Source organism: Notolepis coatsorum (assembly GCF_963971535.1).
Source record: "Notolepis coatsorum genome assembly, chromosome: 11".
Lineage (NCBI taxonomy): Eukaryota > Metazoa > Chordata > Actinopteri > Aulopiformes > Paralepididae > Notolepis > Notolepis coatsorum.
The window spans coordinates 95,370,346-95,392,771 of record NC_140175.1 but is presented as its reverse complement, the minus strand read 5'-3'; the positions used below and the strand labels follow the sequence as shown (position 1 = coordinate 95,392,771).

The 22,426-nt window shown below is 43.9% G+C and overlaps 1 protein-coding gene across 1 annotated transcript in view; it reads left to right on the top strand.

The window, feature by feature from the left end:
• LOC311237203 (potassium channel subfamily T member 1-like) overlaps positions 1-22,426 on the top strand; it is a gene marked incomplete at its 3' end in the record, with an annotated part of 95,209 nt that overhangs the window by 2,020 nt on the left and 70,763 nt on the right. The window contains 8 exon segments of the mRNA XM_084325012.1: positions 3,507-3,520; positions 3,522-3,637; positions 5,650-5,697; positions 6,433-6,481; positions 10,096-10,155; positions 10,644-10,718; positions 19,817-19,900; positions 21,499-21,593. Coding sequence (XP_084181138.1) covers positions 3,507-3,520; positions 3,522-3,637; positions 5,650-5,697; positions 6,433-6,481; positions 10,096-10,155; positions 10,644-10,718; positions 19,817-19,900; positions 21,499-21,593 — 541 coding nt within the window.

Sequence of the window (22,426 nt, the reverse complement as noted above, 5' to 3'; positions counted from 1 at the left end):
CACACAAACCCCCTCCACGAACTGGCACCATGTGATATGATATGATATGATATTAGCATTTATAATGTGCCCCCCAGCCAATTTTTTACATCGGTCCGGGGCGCAGCCCGGGGAAAAAAAAGAATATGAATAAATGGACAGGACAAAGAAACAGGGAACCAGGCAGACGGACAGACAGAGAACATAAGAACACCTCAGACACACAACACAACAGCAACGTAACTCAGTGATCATCCAGAGCGAAAAGGTGGGTTTTAAGCAAGGTCTTGAATGTCTGTACGGTGTTGGCAGACTTGATCTTGAGGGGGAGCTTATTATGTGACCTTGTAAGTTAAATACCACAGTCTTATTCATTCCGCCACCTGAAAAGGATCCAATTCAGGTGGTGAAGTTGGGCTTGGGGGTTATTTAACTTAGTGAGTTTACATCAATGGGCTACGATTACAAGGTTTCAACACACGTTACGTTACGTACGTTTTACACGTACACACAAGATCAAGGTCAGATGTATTTATTTTACGTGGCTCTCTGTGTTTGTGCTGGTCAGGTTTAATGACAACTCATTCAGCGGCGCGGGCCTAGCCCATCTTTGTTCCTACTGCGTCACTGCTCTAAGAGATAGGAATGCGTGGCAGTGTTTGCAGGGCTATATCTATATTCTATATATAGCTATGGAGACAATACTATGGCTCATTTGACATCAACTATCCATCGTATCCAAATCGCCTTTTTTTTATACTTTGATCGTCACCAACGGCATACGTTCTGGAGTACGTTACACATGGTCGTTGCGATCGATGTGAAATCATGGTTGGATCAAAGCAGGATTGATGTCATATAGTCCTTACCTTCACTAGGAGGTACCCCAAAAAGAATATTCCAATAGTCGCGATATTCAATGATCAATAAAAATATTGAATAAAAGAAATAACGATGAAAACCCGACTATACTCGCATCTGGCGCTGAACGGTTGGCGAGTTAACCCGACTTTCCTCGGGTCTGGAAATGAAATATAAAAACATGACAACACACAATACAATAATAATAATAATAATAATAATAATAATAATAATAATAATAATAATAATAATAATAATAAAATAATAATAATAATAATAATAATAATAATAATAATAATAATAATAATAATAATAATAATAATAATAATAAACAGGACTTCACAGTACAATAATAGTAATAACAATAACAATAAAGACAATAGAAATGACAGTAGAATTAACTAAATGTATAAATACAGAACATAAAAAAAACGAAATCAAATTATATTATCACAGACACCATAAAAGACATTTCCTCCCCCACTCCCCACCCCCCCCCCCCCCCCCCCCCACCCCAGGACCAACACCCGGACCCCCCAGGACCAACACCCGACCCCGCTCCGCGCTAGATTGTGGCTTTAACTTTGTCGGCCGCTGAGACCCAAAGTTCAATGCTGGCCTGTCTAACCCCAATTATACACGTGCAGTAGAGATTTCCATATAAATGACATCCAGCAGTGTCAGAGACCAATTAATCATTGTGAGTTTCTCATGTTGTTTCCACCTCATGGCTATCAGCTTCTTGGCAGATATAACCATTGTTGTAGTAATCCAGCTAATATGCTGCTCTGCTGCGGCACTGTTGTTTCACCACCAAGAGGAATAGACCTGTCTCAAACCCTGCCCTCTTTTCTTGATCCTCCAATCACAACTGTCGCTTACCTCGGACAAACCAAGTTTGTCCGAGGTAAGCGACAGTTGTGATTGGAGGATCAAGAAAAGGGGCAGGGTTTGAGACAGGTCCATTGTTTGGAAAGTTCTGCAGCGTTAATCCAGGACAGATCATGTAAAGTGATGTTACCCTGCAGCGCTAATCAGTGTTGGGTTTTACGCGTTTAACAAGGTAATATAAGGCGTCACAGTTCCAACGTCGGTAATCACATCACAGTAACTGATCTAACTAATATTCACATTGCTCGCTCGGTGCGCATGGATGTCACTCCCTCTACAACGTTGTTGTGGATTCAAGTAAATATTAGTTCCTGCTTTCCCTCTTATTACTTTTCCCCCCGAGAGTGGAAGACTTCACAGAGAACAGCGGACATTCAGATAGATGACTGTCCACCAAACAACGAAATAAAAAACACTTAACGCTAGAAAGAGGGCTCTCTACCCACTATTATTTGGTGGTGACCTGAATCAAGTTTCGAGTTTAAAGTGTTGCTTTATTTGTCACATTATAAGGTACATGTACATTACAGTGAAATGCTTGGTTCTGTATGAGCCCCCTGAGATTGTGCTGCATACTCAGATTCAGCTTCAAACTATTTTACTGATCCCATGCGGGGCAATTCATATTGTAGCTTGCACGAGTAACAAAAGTAACAACAACAAAAACATCTCAATGACAACACAGCAACAACAACATTCCATGCTATACACAGTCCAGTAAATGTAAAAGTAAAAACAGACAACTAGTTGTAAAAGGCTACTTAAAATGACTACTGTCTGTGTTTAAAGGTCTGATAGCCAAAGGGACAAAAGATTTAGCGTAACGGTTGGTTCTACGTAGTGGAACGTCATAATACGTTTTTACTGTACACTAAAAAAGTTAAAAGAATAAATACCAAACACCGTAAAATTTTTACAATATAGCCTACAACAAAAGTACGAACTAAAGTACAAAATAAAGTACAAAATGCAAACAATGAAGTACAAAAGGCAAACTTGTCTGCTGTTCTCCATGATGTCTGCAAGTGAGCAGAAGAGCACCCCCCCCCCCTGAAAGAGTGTTTGAGCATAAAAGCTACACAAAGACCACTTAGGAGAGTAAGTAAGTTGTTACCATTAAAGAGAGCTAGTCAGTCACAAGCAAAACATGATGTTGTGGAATATTTTAAATCAGCCATGACAGTGAACTGTTAGAAATTCAAATGAGTCAAATTGTATAAAAATATAACATAGTTTCTATGGCCACGGAAAGAGTATGATCAGTTTATAATCAGAGACACACACAAGTGTCTGACCAGAAAGTGACAGCGAGCTCTGGTCAGTCTTACAATAAATACATAATTGACATGACGTACATAAGATGACCAGATATGACAAGAAAGGTAAACAAAAACGCCCAAAGATGAGAAAATGAAAACAAAAGATGGGTTTAGGCCGGGGCTTTGTTGTGTCTCACACAAGAACTGGAGACAAGGCCAAATGTCATATCTCCTGGCCCCTTGGCTGTTTGTTTTAAGTTCAAGAAGACTGTCGCCCTAGTGTCTGAGCTGTATACTAGTTAAACTATATTAACTAGTCAAGGCTGTACAGAGAATATCATGTATTTAACACAGAGCTATGGACATGATCATATTTTCCGATCACAATGACTTGCCTTGAGCAGCGACGCCAACGCTGCGGGATACGATGCAGGATGGTGGGCGTTTCTCCCCCATGCCTCCCCCACTGTGTATCCATACACCACAATATAGATCTCTCTCTCTCTCTCCCTGCAGGTCTGAGGATCCGGGGTGTTTAACTTCTCTCTGAAGCTGCTGACCTGCCTGCTGTACATCATCCGGGTGATGACCGACGACCCCAGCCACGACGCGGGACAGGCGGGGGCACCCGACGGCGGCAACAAGTGGTTAGTCCCCCCCCCCCCCCCGCTGAGAGGACACGTGAGAGTCTGAGGGAAGGCCTTTTTATCCTGGAGGCGGTACATTAAGTGTGTTTGGGGGGGGGGGGGGGGGGGGGGGGGGGGGGGGGGGGACGTACACTACAGGAGTAGAAACTGCCGCTGTCACATCGAAGTCTCACAATTTAATAGCATCTGGGAATTGCTCGTGGATAATCTAGGCTCCTAATCACAGGAGATTGACCTGTGAGCCCTCCACTCCACAACCGCCCTTCTCTCAATCCCCCTCCTCACCCCCCTACTTTACTTACTCCCCTTTCTGCCCCCCCCCCCCCTCTCCCAGAGAGGAGCAGCGTTAATCCAGGAGAGATCATGTAATCCTGCAGTGCTAATCTGTGTTGGGTTTTTACGTGTTTAACAAGGTAATATAAGGCGTCGATGTTCCAACGTCAGTAATCACATCACAGTCACTGATCTAACTAATATTCTAATTCATTCATTTATTTCAATGTATACGTTTTGAAATTAGAACGTTCACGTGGCTCTCTGTGTTTGTGGTGGGCAGGTTTAATGACTCTTAACACATTGGCGGCCATTTGGATGCGTCTAAAATCACTGTAGACGGCCAGCATATGTAAACAGACTTGCACAGTCTGTGGGGCTGTTTGTAGAGCTAAATCTATACTTTATAGTATTGCTATCTGTCCATTCTCATTGTCAGTTGAGACCATAAACCGTCCCTTCAAAATGGCTTAAAGAAATATTTCAACTGCAGACATGGACAGATAGCTCAATACTTCATTAAAGTATAGATTTAGCTTCAAACAGCCCACAGGACTGTGCAAGTCATGTTTAATATGCTGGCGTATACAGTGATTTCTACTGACGTATCCAAATGGCATTTCGGTTATACAGAAGCTACAGTTAAAACTCAAACTGCATATGATCGGTACGATCCTCAAGCATGAATGCATGAAAGGGGGGGGGGGGGGGGACGTCGTTTCTGATTATTGATTACCAATAACCGTGTTCGTCTCAGTAGCCACATACGCTGATCGGCTGGTTGAGTATCATAACAAGCCCTGATCAGCATGTAATTTACGTGAAAAAGATCTTACCATGAGCCGGTTGGATCCCCCCGAGCATTTCCCATCTGGTAGATCGATATGTCCATTGGCTGATGATATATCCCCTTACTGCATAGTGAAATCCGCGATCCAAAACGTATTCCGTGCAACAGGATATAGGGATCGTTTCAGGTGAGTAGAAAACTACATTGGAAATCCAGAAAAAAAAGACAACTTCTGCCACAGGGATCACTGCATTATCGATACAGGGCCCCTAAGAGGATCTGGCCGGTAATGCACTTTTTCGAATTCAAAGAGTAGGGTACATCTGCAGTGCAGCTCGGCGACCTTGAATAGGTTATTAAAATGGAATAAAAGCCAAAACAACCTTGCCACGGACATATCCGTGGTTGGTCCTTTAAGCATGGATTCGAAACACGGATATATACGTTGTCGGGCGGGAATGTGTTAAAGGAACATGCCAACTTTTTGGGGAAATCTACCTGGGAGTTAGACAAGCAGATACATACCCTTTTCTTCTCTGTGCATGCATTAGGCTTAGGGAACAGCCGCGTCGTTAGCCTAGCTTAGCGTCATTCACTGGAAGTAGGTGTGCCAGTGTAGCCTAGTTCCCAATAGAAATACACTCCAAATACAACTCCAAAACGTTCCTGTAAACATGTTGTGACCTGTGTATTTACCACGTGGAGACATAAAATATATTATTTTTTTGCATTTTCGTTTTCTAAGCAGATAATATACTCAGATATTTTTTTCTCCGAACCACTGCTGCCTGGGCGCAGTTATTTCATCACCTGAAAAGCCCAGCTAAAAAAAACAAAAAAAAAACAAGGCTTTTGAGGTGATGAAATTGAAAACCAGTGATATCCTTCAGTTGTCAACCTATCTCTCTTTTCTCTCCCTCCCCTGCTGCGTCTCCCTGTCACCCTGCAGCGTGGACTGTGCCTGGAACGACTCGGCGCAGGACAATGAAATTAACTGGTAAAGGAGTGATGGACTGTCTGTGAGGCAGAGAGAGATTAACTGGTCAAGGAGAAGGTGTGATGGTGGACAGTCTGTGAGGCAGAGAGAGATTAACTGGTCAAGGAGAAGGTGTGATGGTGGACAGTCTGTGAGGCAGAGAGAGATTAACTGGTCAAGGAGAAGGTGTGATGGTGGACAGTCTGTGAGGCAGAGAGAGATTAACTGGTCAAGGAGAAGGTGTGATGGACAGTCTGTGAGGCAGCCTGCAGATTAACTGGTAAAGGAGAAGGTGTGATGGACAGTCTTGGTAAAGGAGAAGGTGTGATGATGGACAGTCTGTCGCGCAGAGAGAGGCTCTGCCCGCAGGAACCATTGCTCAGCTCTTTGTTTCATCTTCCCGCCAAAAGTGTTTTCCCTCCAGATTAATGTTTGTTGTTCGGGATGTCGTCAATGGAATGAATTGCACTAGCTATTAAAGCTGTATTAGTTATATGATAAGAGACTAATATTATTGAATTATGTCATGATAAATAATGACGGCGTATCTTATTCTTAGCCTAGTTGTTCATTGAATGAATGAGTTTGAGATGTCGAGGCACAGTTTCTGTGGTGCTCTTCTAGTAACCAGGACCCAAAGCACTTTGCAATGGAATGACTGCATACATTTTGTAGTGCATAGTTTTTCTTCCGTTGGACAAAATGTTGGACATTGTTTGTGGTTGAGAGGCCCTTCTTTTGTGTTTACTCTGCCAGGGAGCTGATCTTCTGGGTAGACAGGAAGGTTCCAGTCTGGGCCATACAGGTGAGTCACACAGAACCCACAATATCTTTATCTTTTTTTCATGTATTATTATTATTATCATTATTATTATGATCATTATTATTATCATCATAATATGCATTGCTATTATTATTAATTATAATATTAATATTAATATTAATATTATTATTATTATTATTATTATTATTATTATTATTATTATTATTATTATTATTATTATTATTATTATTATTATTATTATTATTATTATTATTATTATTATTATTATTATTATTATTATTATTATTATTATTATTATTATTATTATTATTATTATTATTATTATTATTATTATTATTATTATTATTATTATTATTATTATTATTATTATTATTATTATTATTATTATTATTATTATTATTATTATTATTATTATTATTATTATTATTATTATTATTATTATTATTATCATCATTATCATTATCATTATCATTATCATTATCATTATATTATCATTATCACATTATCATAATCATTATTATTTTTATCATTATGAATTTGTATAAAATACCGTAGGTCAAATAAGCACAGAGTGAAAGAGTGAGTGAAATGACAGTTATATTCTAATGTGAGACAATGTGATGCAGCCATAGCAAAGCTAAGATAAGATATTCCTTTGTTGATTTGGGTGCCATACCAGCATGGGGGAGGGGAGGTAGAGGTATGGGCAGGGTAATAGTAGAAAGACACAAATATAGGCAATAAAATGTTATCTGAATATAGAAATATGAGAAAAATAAACAGTGTAAACAAAGGTGCATATGAGGGTCTGTATACCCTATCGGTTATATTATACGTTACAATAAATATAGGCATAATTTGAATCTGAATGTATACTATGAGTAAGAGTAAGCTGAGACCTTTATTTTATATAAATAATATATATGTACTATTTATATAAAGCACTGTACCTGTTTACAATAGACTTACTTACTATAACTATAACTTATAAAACACATTGAACAAACAGGTACAGTTTAGACAAGAATTAAGTCGAACATCAACAAACATACATATCAAAGGAGTACAAAGTACAAGCAACTTCTAAAATATCAGAATTCAAAAAATCTTCTAACGGAATGAAATGTTTTAACTTCATGGTTTTCTGTAGTTCATTCCACTGTACATTAATACTTAAAACCAGTTCCGCCAAGCTCAGTTTTTACATGTGGTTTATCTAAAGCTAATTAATCCAGTGACCTAGAACCATATTATTTATTTATAATTTAATTTAAAAGCAATCAAAGAGCAGAGATAACAGGGATGTTTCATAAGCAGAGCCCTATAGGTCAATAAAATGCAATGCATATCCCTTCTCTTAGTAAAAGAAGGCCATCCTACTTTTTCCTATACAATTCAATGGTGAGTGAGAAATGTATGTCCAGTGATAAAACACTGCAGTGCGCTGTGATACACAGCATTAAGGGGTTTTATGGAGGGAGAGGCATGCATGTACAGAATGTCACCATAATCAAATAGTTGATTTGTTTCTGTACAAGAATCCAATGTTTTACTTACAATGTTTTAGAAAGGTGTTCCACGTGGGTGTAGAAAGAGAGCCTCTTATCTAACCAAATGCCTAAATATTAAATATTGAGCTTTGAAGAATTTTTTTGAACCGCTTCCGTTCCTTAAAACCATTTTCAGATGTGGCAAAAAAACATTCTTTGAACCACCTGGGACCAGGTTTTGGACATGTTTTGATAACCTTGGAAGGCTTTTATCTGTGGGTAGGGATGCATTTATATAGCACTTTTATCCAAAGGGCTTTAGAACTTATGCCTCACATTCACCCACGTATTCACACATCGATGGCCAAGGCAACCATGCAAGGTTCCAACCTGCTCATCGAAAGCAGTTGGGGGTTAAGAAGAGTCTTGGCTCAAGGACACTTCCACACACTACCAGGAGGAACTGGAATCAGAACCGGACACCTTCTGATTACATCCTGAACCACCGTTACTGTTTTTCCCCCCATATACCACAGTAAAATACCTGTCTGTATTACCGTTTAAAAATTGTATAACCGTTTTTGATTGCCATGTTTAGAAAAAATAAAAAAGGGGGGGTATTACGTCAATACTGTCCAGCATCAACCCAATTATAGCGAACACAGTGTTCTTCCTAAGTGACCAGCCAGCACAGCATGTCGTGTGTGTGTGTGTGCAGTCCTTCTGTTACCATGGCAGCAGCGACAGTGCTCAGGAGATTTGACAAACCATGACAAGTCCCCTCATGCATTGAGTTACCTTGCATTATACTACCTTATATAACTAGGTAGTAGAGGGGCGGTACAGGCTGGGTCACAGAAATGACAATAGAAATAAATGAGAATAAAAATATAAGAATAAAAGGCAAAGAACAAGATATAAAGGTGAGGGTCTGATCAGCCGGACAGGTGAGACAATACAGTATGTATACTCTATCGATAAGAATAACACAATGACAGGTGAGCCATACAGTATGAATACTCTATCGATAAGAATAACACAATGACAGGTGAGACAATACAGTATGAATACTCTATCGATAGGAATAACACAATCAAATAAAATCAAATTTATTTGTTAGGCCCAACAACACATGTTAATGTCCCCATGGGCCGGACACGTCTTCTTTAAACAAGTCAGGAAGAAACATCACAATAAATCAAGAACAAAACAAAAGCACCATAAAGTCCAAAACATTTTAAATAAATAAAATAAATGCAACACTCCCAGACTACATACCCCACGCGAAGGTAAAGAAAAACTCACTAAAACCTAGCAATAGGAAAAAATGCACCACAGGCAATGTGGAGGAGAGAAACCTTTGAAGGGCCGTTCAAGGGGGGATCTCCCTTCTTAGATGTCGGTGATAGTAGTGTTGCAGTAAAACAGGCGAACAGTTGGTAGGCATGCACTCATGTAGTGAAACGCAGATAAGTGCATGCAATAGCAACAATATTTTGAAAGATAAAAAATAGAGCTGATGGCGGATCTATTTGAGGCAAGGGGGCGGCGCAGAGAGGGTCGCATCCTCCCGGTCATCATCACGGGACGTCCAACACTCCGGTCATCACTACGAGACAGCCACTCACAGGGAGACAGGGAGACAATGACAGGTGAAACATACAGTATAGTAACGTAGTGACATCCAGAGATGGCATACAGAGACATCCCAAAGGGAGACCAACCAAGTCCTAGTTTTTTTTCTTTCAATATAAAACGTGGTGAAAACATTTTGATTCGCATTAGTACTTTTTGAACAACACCGCGATGAAATAGAAAAACTGAGATGATTTCGGTCACTATAATCGGGAAACAAAATTTTCACAATGTCCCATTCCTAGTGGCGGGTATGTACAGCGAATTGTTCACAATGTCCCATTCCTAGTGGCGGGTATGTACAGCGAATTGTTAGTTTCAAGGTACATGTACATTATATAGTGAAATGCTTGTTTCTGTATGACCCTCCTGAGATTGTGCTTCATACAGTAAAGAGTAAAATAGTAAGAGACCAAACACTATACAACATAACATATACAATATACAAAACTAAAATAAAAATGCAAAAATTTATTATTAATATATCATCGATATTGTTTTTTCCCCCAGGTGATTGTGGCCACCATCAGCTTCCTAGAGGCTATGCTACTGATGTACCTTAACTACAAGGTGAGGTGCGCGCACACACACACACACACACACGCACACACACACACACACACACACACACACACACACACACACACACACACACACACACACACACACACACACACACACACACACACACACACACACACACACACACACACACACACACACACACACACACACACACCACACACACACACACGTCCCTCACTGTCTACTCTACGTTTACATTCGAGAGATACTTCCAGAGATTTAACAATCCATAATTCCTTTGTCCCAGGCACGTTAAGTATCATGGAGAGGGGGTGATAATTGCAGGTTGTGATGAAGCTGAAGGATTAAGTGGTCATCATCATCACGCTGCGCACCTGTTGAAAAGTGAGGGGCGTTTTTGGAGGGGCCACTCAGTCGTGACTCACGCTGTTTGTGCACGCGTGTGTGTGTGTGTGTGTGTGTGTGTGTGTGTGTGTGTGTGTGTGTGTGTGTGTGTGTGTATCTAATCTCAGGGTAATATATGGGAGCAGATATTCCAGGTGTCCTTCCTGTTGGAGATGATCAATACAGTACCCTTCATCATCACGGTAAGACTTAACCACTCGGTACGCTGTCAATATACTCCTGTAGTCCCTCCTCTTCAAGTTTCAAGTTTGCTGGCGGCCGGGTAGTGCAGCGGACTAAGCGTCTGTCTGCCACCACAGAGACAGTGGGATCGAATCCAGCTGTGGTACCTCCGGCTTGGCCGACCGTCCATACTGACACAATTGGCAGTGTTAGCGGGAGGGAAACCCAGCGAGGGTGGGTCCTGGTCGTTGAACAGCGACTCCTACAGTTTGGTCGGGGCGCCTGCACAGCGAGGGAAGGATCTGGAGGGAGGTAGTGTGACCTTCCACACGTTACACTCTCCCAGTGAGAGTCCGTGCTGCCAGGTGAAAAGAAGCGGTGGGCTGGCTACACATCGGAGGAAGCATGTGATAGTCTCTGCCCTCCCGGACTGACGGTAGGGGGTAGAGTGCGTAACGACCAGGAAGGGGATTGGGAATTGGCATAACGACTAACATTTGGAGGGGAGAAAAACGAAAAAAGGAAAAAAAAGGTTTCAAGTTTGCTTTTATTTGTCACATATATGTTAGGGAGTGGTTACAGGTATAGGCTCAAATGCACAACACGGGAGACAGAGGAAAGTTCAACCCCGAAGGGCATTTAATAATACGTTGCAAAAGTGTGTGTGTGTGTCCTGAGCCGGGCGGGTGGGTATCCGTGACCGGGGGGGGGGGAGCAGGGGGGTGAAGCTGTGAAGACAACAGAGAGAGAGAGACGGGGTAAGTCTTCACAGCAAAAAAACAGCAGACGGGGAAAAACACGAAAACCACGAGGCGACAAAGATCACGGGAAGGGTGGATACACGGGAACACAAAACAGGAAGGAATATCGAGATACTTGCCAGGCCAACGGTAAACGAAGATCTGACGCTGATGCATGGAGATCCTGGTCTTCTTGTAGGGTGGTGGTGATTAGACGGCAGGTGCGGAGTCTCCATCCAGTCAGCGTGACGAGCGCGCGCCGAAGTGCAGGGAGTGTATGGGCCAGACATGGGGGTGGAAACAGACACGGAGGTGTGTGACGGAGGCAGAGAGGGTTGTGGAGGTGAACCCGTAACAGTATAAAGTACATGTCGCTGCTGGCGGGACAAAACCTCCTAACTCCAAAAACCCAACTTTTCAGCAGATGAAAAAAACGAACACAGATTTGAGGGCGAATAGAGTTACGAGGTTTAGACAGATGATTGGTTTAATGCTTTCCCATTGTGTAGACTTTGTAAAACCACACACACATATGGAGGATGATCTACGGAGTTGATTTATAATAATAAAATTCAGTTATGAGGTTTTGTCCCGCCGGCAGCGATGTGCATTACGGCGAAATGCTTGGTTCTCTATGAGCCCCTGAGAATCAAGAATCAAGAAGAATCAAGAGGTTTATTTGTCACATACATACCAGGGCATACAGTGAAATGCGGGTGGTCATGCACGCATTGATTGTGCAAAATACAATAATAAAATAGGCATAGAATTTTTTTTATAGGTAAGACACAAGATATGCATGATAAAAAAAATACATGCTAAGTTCCTGCGAAACTGGTTCCTATATACACTACTATACAATATACAATTTACAATTTTAACTCTTTAACTCTTAAAGTATCAAAACTATACTATACAGTACCTCCTTCCTTTAAAGTGACTTTCTATTTTTTAAAGTGACATTTTGTTTAAAGTGATTGTTTTAGCGGTTGCCGCATGAGTGTTGTGTGTGTTTGTCTGTGTGTGTGTGTGTACTTGTGATGTGCTTCATACAGTAAAAACAAGTAGGTAAAAGAGGAATAAAGTCCCAACACTATACAAATATACAATAATATACAAACTAAAGTACAACCTTCCTCTCCTAGCTCTCTGTTAGCTAAATCACATGTTATATGTGTGTAACCTGTTTGTTTGCACTGTTTATTCTTTCTCATATCATATTCAGATCTAATTGTACTGCCTATATTTACTCTTTTGTCTTTCTACTATTACCCTGCCCATACCTGTACCCCATGCTGCTATGATTTTCCCCAAGGGGATCGATAAAGGAATAGCTTATCTTATCTTATATACAGCGCTTATTTTTGACCGTGCATTGTAATTTAATTTGTTCAATGTTTGAAAGGATTACAAAACAAAGGTTGTATAAAAGCAATAATGTTCTTGAGGTTGTGCTAATAGCTACGTACTGTATATCATGGTTGTTGGCACTGGTGAGCTGATCTATGGAGCTTGGTGTGTACTGCCTCCTTCCCACAACTGGAGCACACCGGTACCAATAACGTTAGGTTAAACTTATGACTATAACCAAGTTCTGTTAACACTTAGTGAACGCTCAGCGTTCATTGCATATATCTCACTTCAGCATATATACACTGAATAATTTCACAATGTACCTTTAAATGCCAGCATTCATCTGGCCACACCCCCATCCGCTTACCTATATAAGCAGGGATGGTGCCACACACTCATCTCCTTCCCAACAAATTTCATCACAATGAAAGATCAAGGGCCTGCAGCGTCGTCTAAACGCTGAGCGTTCACTAAGTGTTAACAGAACTTGGTTATAGTCATAACCTAACATTCTGTATCACACTTAGCTCACGCTCAGCGTTCATTGCATAATAGGAGCTGAGCGGGAGCTAGAAGCTCGACAAATGTACCCTGCTGAGGCCCCCCACAACCATCAGACCAGGGAGGGCCGAGCCCCCCCGACCCACCCTAATGGAGGGCACCCCCCCTATTGGTGGCTTCACGGGAGGGCGACGGACCCGACCGTGCGAAGAGGCACTCAAGCAACTCAACGCACAGGGTGAGCAGACCGTGGCTTGACCCCACGACTACACACACGCACAACCCGCATGCCACCCGGGAACGAACAGAGGGATAAACCTCGTTACTGCCCCCAGAATCACAGGGTCAAGGGTAAACCCAACCCCGTGGCAAGGCCGTAGCAGCGGAGCGCGAAGGAAGACCCAGACCCACCAAAGGGACTGAACCCCCTGGAACGGGGGCCCGGAGAAGTCCATGATGCCAGCATCAAGACCCCACCAGGTGGGCACTTAGTGACCCCGCCCCCCACATCGCCAGCGTATTCGGACAAAGGCCCCTCAGCCGAGCGGGCCCTGTCCCCCCAATAGTACACCGCCTGGCACACTGACCCTGCAGAACAGGCAGTCAGCATGGCCGTAAGCACACAAAAAAGGTTAACCAACGGAAGCAGGCAGCGCACCGGGGAAAAACCAGGCAACAGGCTATTAACCCTAGCCTGGAGACTGCGGACGAGACAGGCGCCAGAGGGGACAGCTGAACACAGCCGCCCCGGCGGAAGGAGCGGAAGCTGGCGGTGTTGCATGACCAAGCCTCCATTTAAAAACCCCCACCCAGAGGGGTTGAGGCAGAGAAGGCTGACACGATTGGCAGACGTCATGAACGTGCAGGGGCACCCTCAAACGGTGAACCCAGGAGTTGACACTGCTCCAACACACCAGGGAATCAACCACCTTGGTGTTACCCAATGCGGTGGTTGTTCCTATAACCCCTCAAGGAAAAACTCCAAAACACACCTGCGGGTATACACCGGCTATACCGCAGTACAAGTGTTTCAGTTTCCAAAAAAGGGTTAACCCAGGCCTACGGGTCGACGAAACATTACCTCGGACCGGGCCTGGCGATACGGGAAGCACAGGGTCACCAGAGGAGGTCAAAGACCACCCCAACAGGCCCCTCTTCGCCATGCGTGAGAGAGGAGCGAAAAAGAATGGAGAACCAGCCCCTAAGCACACCGTACTTGGTATTCCCAGGCGGTCTCCCAACCAAGTACTAACCAGGACCAACCTGTGTAGCGGCCGAGATCCGCCGAGATCGAGCGTGTACAGGTTGGCATGGCCGTAAGCCATTACGACAGTGCTGAGTAAAAACGTACCCAACCAGGGTCTCCATAGCGCTTAACCCTGTGACACCCGGACCGACCTGGCATTTTTCCCCCTGAAAAAAGCCCAAGTCCCTCAGCGTACCAGAACAGCAGATCTGCATCCCCGGCGGACAACGGGTTCAACTGATCCGGACCAGCGTGACCAGAACCAGTCCCGTGCCCTAACCACGCCGACATGCCTACTCCAGGAGAAAGGGCAGATATGCGTGTCGATCTTAACATGAAAAGAAGGCGCCACCCAGATGTTCGGGCGAACCGCGCCTGGTGGCCCACCCCAAGGGCGTGAGACCCCTCTACATATGTTCAGATCCATTCCGTCATCATCCCCCAGACATGAACGAGAATCCGTCGATAACCAACCCAGGCCGTGGGATGTGGTCGTCGGAAGAGGAAAAACCCCCATCTCAGTTGCTTTATAAAAACGCTGTTTTAACCACAAGCAACCAAGGCGTGCCAGTCAGTCGCCTGTTTACAGCGAGCTAGCACTATACGTGCGTCGGGACACACCCCCATCAATGAACAGGCTATTTAGACCTGTCATTGAATCCCCAAGGCGCCCAGGGGAACGACAAGAGGGGTGTGACACTTCCTAACTCCAACACTTTTTGAATAGAAAAGAAGGAAGCACCAACAGTATGTATCCCAGTCTACACAGCCGGGGGTAAAAATTGTTCACATTTTTACATCCCACCACCCTCCCATAGGAAGGAGACGGGGATCCCCAGAGAGACTTCCCACGCGAGCTGTACAGATTGAAAAGAATATATTGCACCTTGAGCCATGTAAAAAATTGGTTTTAGGGCTCTCCGGGGAAGAGGCACTGAACCCATACACACTCAATAATCGAATTGAATCGAATACATACACAATAGAATAGGACACCTTCTTCTAGAGGGTCCACTCACTTTGACAATCTGAGGAGGAAGGCTCTGTACTCTGATGGAGGCTCCCTCACATGGAAGGAGGAGTCCGAACTCACAGAAGGCCCGAATAGGCGCTTGGTGAGGAGGAGCCCTGACCACCCCCCCGAAACAGATCCATCACATGGACCTGAACAGCACACGGAAGTCCTACCAACAGAGACGCGCACGGTGACGTACTCTATGGCGGGGGAATTTCTGCGGTGCACACGCCCAATATTCCAGGCCGTGGGACCAGGAAACTCCCTCCCCCCCCCCCCCCCGTAACGTGCCGAACCGCAACGTGACAGGAACCTTGAAGGACAGGGGGTGTACCCCTGACCGACAGAAACATGGGGGAGAGGAAAGGTTACCAGTTCACCCCTTTACGACCCCACACCCATGATACGATGTAATGACAAAAAGAGAATATGACACAGTCATAGTCAGCTCTATGAAGCGTTTGACAGCGTCACACAGCGCATGAGCTAACCTGCTATCTGATTTTTACTAAGGAAAAAACACAGAATAGAGAGGGCTCTCTAAGAGCCCCGGTCCAACATACACATGTGCTTCTGTGGCCAGTCCAACCCAGTTGTAGGTCACATGACACACACAACCCATCATCACCTACAAAAAATGGCAAAAACACTCTACAGAGGAACGCCGTTTTTCATAATGAGAGAATACATAATTCTCGATTAGTATCGGCCACAGGCCTTGCTAAGCACACACGACAGCGACCAAACAATCTTTTCTTTTAGGAAAATAAAGTTTCTCCAGCAGTTTTAGCACAACCTCAGCAATCAAGCTAAGGGTTACATCGCATCCCTACCACACAAAAGACACAATGTAGTGCAACAACATGTCTGATAGGAGGATGAAAAAGTCCCCAGGGAACCGGGGGGAAACACAATCCTCTTATTTTTCCCTTAATACGGCCAGTTAAAACAGGAAAACCTGTTAATATGTGAACACACTGTTCATTGTCATCACAGGCTGAGAAAAGAACATTCTTTTACTCACTTGTCACTAAGCATAGCTTCATAGGTTAGTTACCTTAGTTGTGAGTACACGGTACATATAAACACACATGCTGTTTCTCACACAACAACCAGATCATTTTCACATCTGTAACAACCCGATTTGCACAGAGAAGCTAACTGCCAGTGACAAAGACAGTTCACACATAACTCGCGTTGTATCCTAAATGCATTGCAGCAACACACGTTTTGGGAAAACATCGTTATTCACAAAACATTTAGAAAGGTAAAACCAGAAGACGTGTTATAAGGTCTGGTCAAACCTTGTCCTACCCGGAACATAGATCAGCGAAGTGCAGTCTCAAGACACCGTAGAAACACAGCCATCCTGTGTTGTTCGATCCGGGCAGCGTCGTCGCTCTACCCGTCGCAACGGTCCCTTTGTTGACGCAATCCTTGCCGTCCTGGCTCAGGGCAGGGTCGACGAACATCCCCTGTCAAAGATGACGTCGTAGTCAAGAGTGTAAAACATGTTATAATCAAAGCACGTTCAACAGAGTAGCATTAAGCTAACGGCCGCTCCAACCGTCGGTCGCTATTACCCCTGCTCGCGAGACGCCGAGCGAACGGCGCACGCGACCAGAGGGGAGCTCATGGCGGCGCGCGAGTAGCCGAAGCTACCTCGCGCTGGCCTTGTCCGATAGCAGCAAGCTAACGTTTCCTAGTGATCACAACAGCTAGCGCCGCAGCTAACAGTAGGCCCAACCTCTGTAGGCCACGCAGTGATCCCAGCGCTGCCTGCTTCCGTTGGTTAACCTTTTTTGTGTGCTTACGGCCATGCTGACTGCCTGTTCTGCAGGGTCAGTGTGCCAGGCGGTGTACTATTGGGGGGACAGGGCCCGCTCGGCTGAGGGGCCTTTGTCCGAATACGCTGGCGATGTGGGGGGCGGGGTCACTAAGTGCCCACCTGGTGGGGTCTTGATGCTGGCATCATGGACTTCTCCGGGCCCCCGTTCCAGGGGGTTCAGTCCCTTTGGTGGGTCTGGGTCTTCCTTCGCGCTCCGCTGCTACGGCCTTGCCACGGGGTTGGGTTTACCCTTGACCCTGTGATTCTGGGGGCAGTAACGAGGTTTATCCCTCTGTTCGTTCCCGGGTGGCATGCGGGTTGTGCGTGTGTGTAGTCGTGGGGTCAAGCCACGGTCTGCTCACCCTGTGCGTTGAGTTGCTTGAGTGCCTCTTCGCACGGTCGGGTCCGTCGCCCTCCCGTCAACACAGCTTTACAACGGTGATTTTACCAACACCCGACGGAATCAGCACAATACCAAACTGGCCTGTGTAGCTGACTTGAACATGGATCTTCCGCTATCGAACATCCATGCACATATCTCCTCGTGAAGGAATACTCTCATTTGGATATGAAAGAAGGGGCTACACGGTGACAGAGAGATACCCACTCGTCCAGAAAACACAGGGATCACCAGTGTTAATGGTCGCGGCCCACTAGTTAAAACTACAATGGTCTTCAGACCAAGGTCTTCTGTCGCCTAGGTGGCTGAACAAAGGACCCTAGCCTGGGGCCGGTTTTCATAAACATTGTCAAGTAGCCCCCATAGCACTAACAGACAAGTGAAGCCTGCCAGCAACAGTACTCACCCAACCTGAAACCCACCGCTTCTCACAACAGCGGCGCGTCCGACAGTTCAGCTGTGGCCTGAAAGGTTTCACCCCAACCAAACACAGCAAGGAACTGCAGTTGAGAAGCATGCAGCGGCGTGCTCCCAATACGAAAACCGGTGGAGGGTTTTAGAATGATCACCATCTTCCAGACACTCCAGTGACGAAGACAACATCGCCGTATTTTCTCGAAAATAGTGAGAGAGAAAATAAAGATATGATGTCAACGTATCTCCTTGTTCTTCTTCTCCTCGTAAACATTGCTTTCCCAGCAATATCTTTCTCCACGTCAAGTGGGCATATAGCAACACGTTGCTTGTGATGAAATTTGAGAAGGAGATGAGTGTGTGGCACCATCCCTGCTTATATAGGTAAGCGGATGGGGGTGTGGCCAGATGAATTCTGGCATTTAAAGGTACATTGTGAAATTATTCAGTGTATATATGCTGAAGTGAGATATATGCAATGAACGCTGAGCGTGAGCTAAGTGTGATACAGAACCACAGACGCACAACTTTCTTTCGCTTTGATACACTTTAATAAACTCGTCTTCCTTTCAAAGATACAGAGAAAGTTGCAGGTCGAGGTGCAGCAGTCTAAAGGGGGGGGGAGGGGGGGGACATTCCAGAGCATTGAGTGCCATCTTTTCATTTCATTTCAAATCTTTATTTCATCTCGTAAGACCCTGAGGTTACAATTTTTTTTATTTATTTTTTTTTTTATTTCTATAACCTTTATTTACCCAGGCAAGCAAGTAAGAACAAATTCTGATTTGATTTATTGTCAAAAGTATGCATAATGTTGTGTTAATTCCACGACAAGAGATATGTAATGTTAATTACCTGAAATTATTCCATTTTTTGGCGGGGGGAAACCCTGCATATATCGGTATCGGTTGATATCGGTATCGGAAATTAAGAGTTGGACAATATCGGTATATAGGTATCGGTAAAAAAGCCAATATCGAGCATCCCTAAATTTCATACATATAGGCACATAAGAATATACAATAAGAAATCTGCTAAGACAAGTCGACACACAGTGGTCAGAGGTCATACTTTTATTAAATGCAGCAAAAGAAGGCAGAACCTTCAGCTTCAGAGTCAGTTAGAGGGCATTCCAGAGGTTGGAAGCAATCAAAGGAGAAAGCGGTTTTTCCTAGTTCAGAGAAAACTCAAGGAACCCTTGATTCATTGATTGAACACTTTATTAACAGATTGCAGAATGGGTACAATACAGTACAGCTCAATACAAACAACTGCTAAGAGGATGCAGACCAGAAAAATACTTTCGTCTTGTTTACATCAGGGTCCTCCATTTTCAATTCATCAAGACAATATAGAATTGTTTCGAAAAGCCCAGCGGGGGACCCAAATCGCTCCACCACAATAAGTGTGGGAGTGTTAAACGTTATAATGATCGTTATAATGATTCGTTTTCAAGAGTGACATCAAAGGCAAGTGTTTCCTGTAGGTGGAAACACCTAAAGGAACGATTCAGATGTGTGGAACCGACTGGCCCTGTTAGTGGAGAAAGATGTAACTGTTACCGTAATGGTCTTGACTCGTACATGAGAAGTAATGCATGTTGTCCTTCTGCTCTGCTTAGATCTTCTGGCCTCCGATCAGGCACATCTTCATACCCGTGTTCCTCAACTGCTGGCTGGCCAAGTGTGCCCTGGAGAACATGATTGTGAGTACAAATAAATATTGAAAGTATTAACATGCGGGACGTGTCGACTCAATCACACACACACACACACCACACACACACACACACACACACACACACACACACACACACACACACACACACACACACACATGGGCACAAGTAATGTCTCGCATGAATTACTTGAGTAATGCTCGAGTAATTGTTTAGGAAAATCTATTTTCAGAACGCATCTTAAAGGAACTTTGTTTTGGGGAAATTTGCTTATTTGCCATCTACCCTGGAGTTAGACAAGCAGATTACATACCCTTTTCTTCTCTGTGCATGCATTAGGCTTAGGGGACAGCCGCGCCGTTAGCTTAGCTTAGCATCATTCACTGGAAGTAGGTGTGCCAGTGTAGCCTAGTTCCCAACAGTCATGAAATACACTCCAAATACAACTCCCAAACGTTCCTGTAAACATGTTGTGACCTGTGTATTTATCACGTGAAAAAAAAAGAAATCGACATTTTTGTTTTCTAAGCAGATAAATACTCGGACATTTTTTTTGCCGAACCACTGCTGCCTGGGCGCAGTTATTTCATCACCTCAAGAGCCCCGTTTAAAGGCATGCACAGAGAAGAAAAGGGTATGTATCTGCTTGTCTAACTCCAGGGTAGTTGGCAAATAAGCTAATTTCCCAAAAAGTTGGCATATTCCTTTAGATAGCGTTGCAGCAGCAATAAAGGGATTGAGTCTCACTCACACGCTTCCGATTTTATTATGTCTCGCTCCGTGGACATAACACTAGTGCACAGCAATACCCGATGCTTAATGCATATTGTCAGTCAAAACAGTCAGTTACTATTTGTAATAATCTCTCCGCTCATGGAACAGCATGTCCGTATCAATAGTCTATGAATGCTACGCAAAGTGGGAAACATGTTGTTGGCATAATTTGGAAATGCATAAACACGAACTGCTGTTTTTATCTTTTAGATAACGGTAAGCTAGCTGTGCAACAAATATTTTGCGGTAATGGTAGCAAAGACGCTGGATATAGGATGTTAGCTCTCCATGCTCCACAGCTTCCAGTTGTTGTCTTGCTGCAGGCGGCATGGTGGTACAGTGGTTAGCACCGTTGCCTCACAGCAAGAAGGTCCTGGGTTCGAACCCCAGCAGGGGGCCATTCTGTGTGGAGTTTGTATGTTCTCCCTGTGTTCGCGTGCAGGTTTCCTCCGGGTACTCTGGTTTCCTCCCACACCATGAAGACATGCATGGTAGGCAGCAGGGACTACAGATGGAAACAAGCTCATTAGCTTTTACATTGATGTGGAAACTGAAGATGTTGATTAATGAGCACTGTCCCTGGGTAAAAAATAAAAAAATAAAACTTAAACTTGAACTTAAACAAACAAATAAAATAAAAACCCTTAAAAACCACTTGAGTTCAGTTGAGACGGCGAGTACTCGAGTAATGGATCACTCACGCCCAACCCCTGGGTCTACTCAGGCCGCATTGCACATCCTCGAAATCTTAGTTAATTAATAACTTTTTAAGTTCACACCCCCTGTTTACTGTAAATACTGTAGATCCAGCAAACCGTGGCGCCAGATCATTATTTGTTGTGTTTGTGTAGAACGACGTTCACCGAGCCATCCAGAGGACCAACTCAGCCATGTTCAACCAGGTCCTCATCCTCATCTGCACCCTGCTCTGCCTCGTCTTCACTGGGTGAGGCCTCACACTGCACACGTAGACACCTTGGACTTTCATACCATTCACCCACCTTTCACAACCTGGCCAGACCTGGGACTGTTGTATCCATAGATATATATATAACGACTAGATGACTCACCCGCGCTGCTGGCCAACAGAGACCGGTGTTGCCACATGGTGGCCATCTTGCTACAGGGTAGCACGCCCACTCATAAGCTGAATGTCTATAGTGCATGTACTATTGAAATAACCATAGCTTGCTCAATTTTCAACCGTTGGGGTTGTTAAAAACGTCACAGGTGTAGTTAAATAAAAATTCTTCCAAGCAAGAATCGTTAATAACATTTGTAATAAACCAAACTGTTTGTAAATCTGTCAAGATTTCAGCGAATTAAGAGCATTTTCATTTGTGCAGATCACTCACCTTAAAGCTGTAGTTAACTGTAGCAAGATGGCTGCCGGTGAACTACGCGGGAGACTCCGCCTTGCGCCATCTAGTGTTTATATATATCTATGGTCGTATCATCATGGTTTAGCTTGTGTAACACCGTTTCGATTCTTTTGACATGTTGCAGTTGTGACATGATTCCTGATTCCTGACAAATGTTCTTATGTACCCCAGTTGCTATTGCATGTACATATTTGTGTTTTATTACACGTATATGTATATACATACCAACTGTTTCGCCTGTTTTATTATCCACCCATTGATCATCCATAGCAACACTACTATCACCGACATCTAAGAAGGGAGATCCCCCCTTGAACGGCGCTTCTAAGGTTTCTCCCCTCCACATTGCCTGTGGTGCTTTTTTCCTATTGCTAGGTTTTTAGTGAGTTTTTCCTTA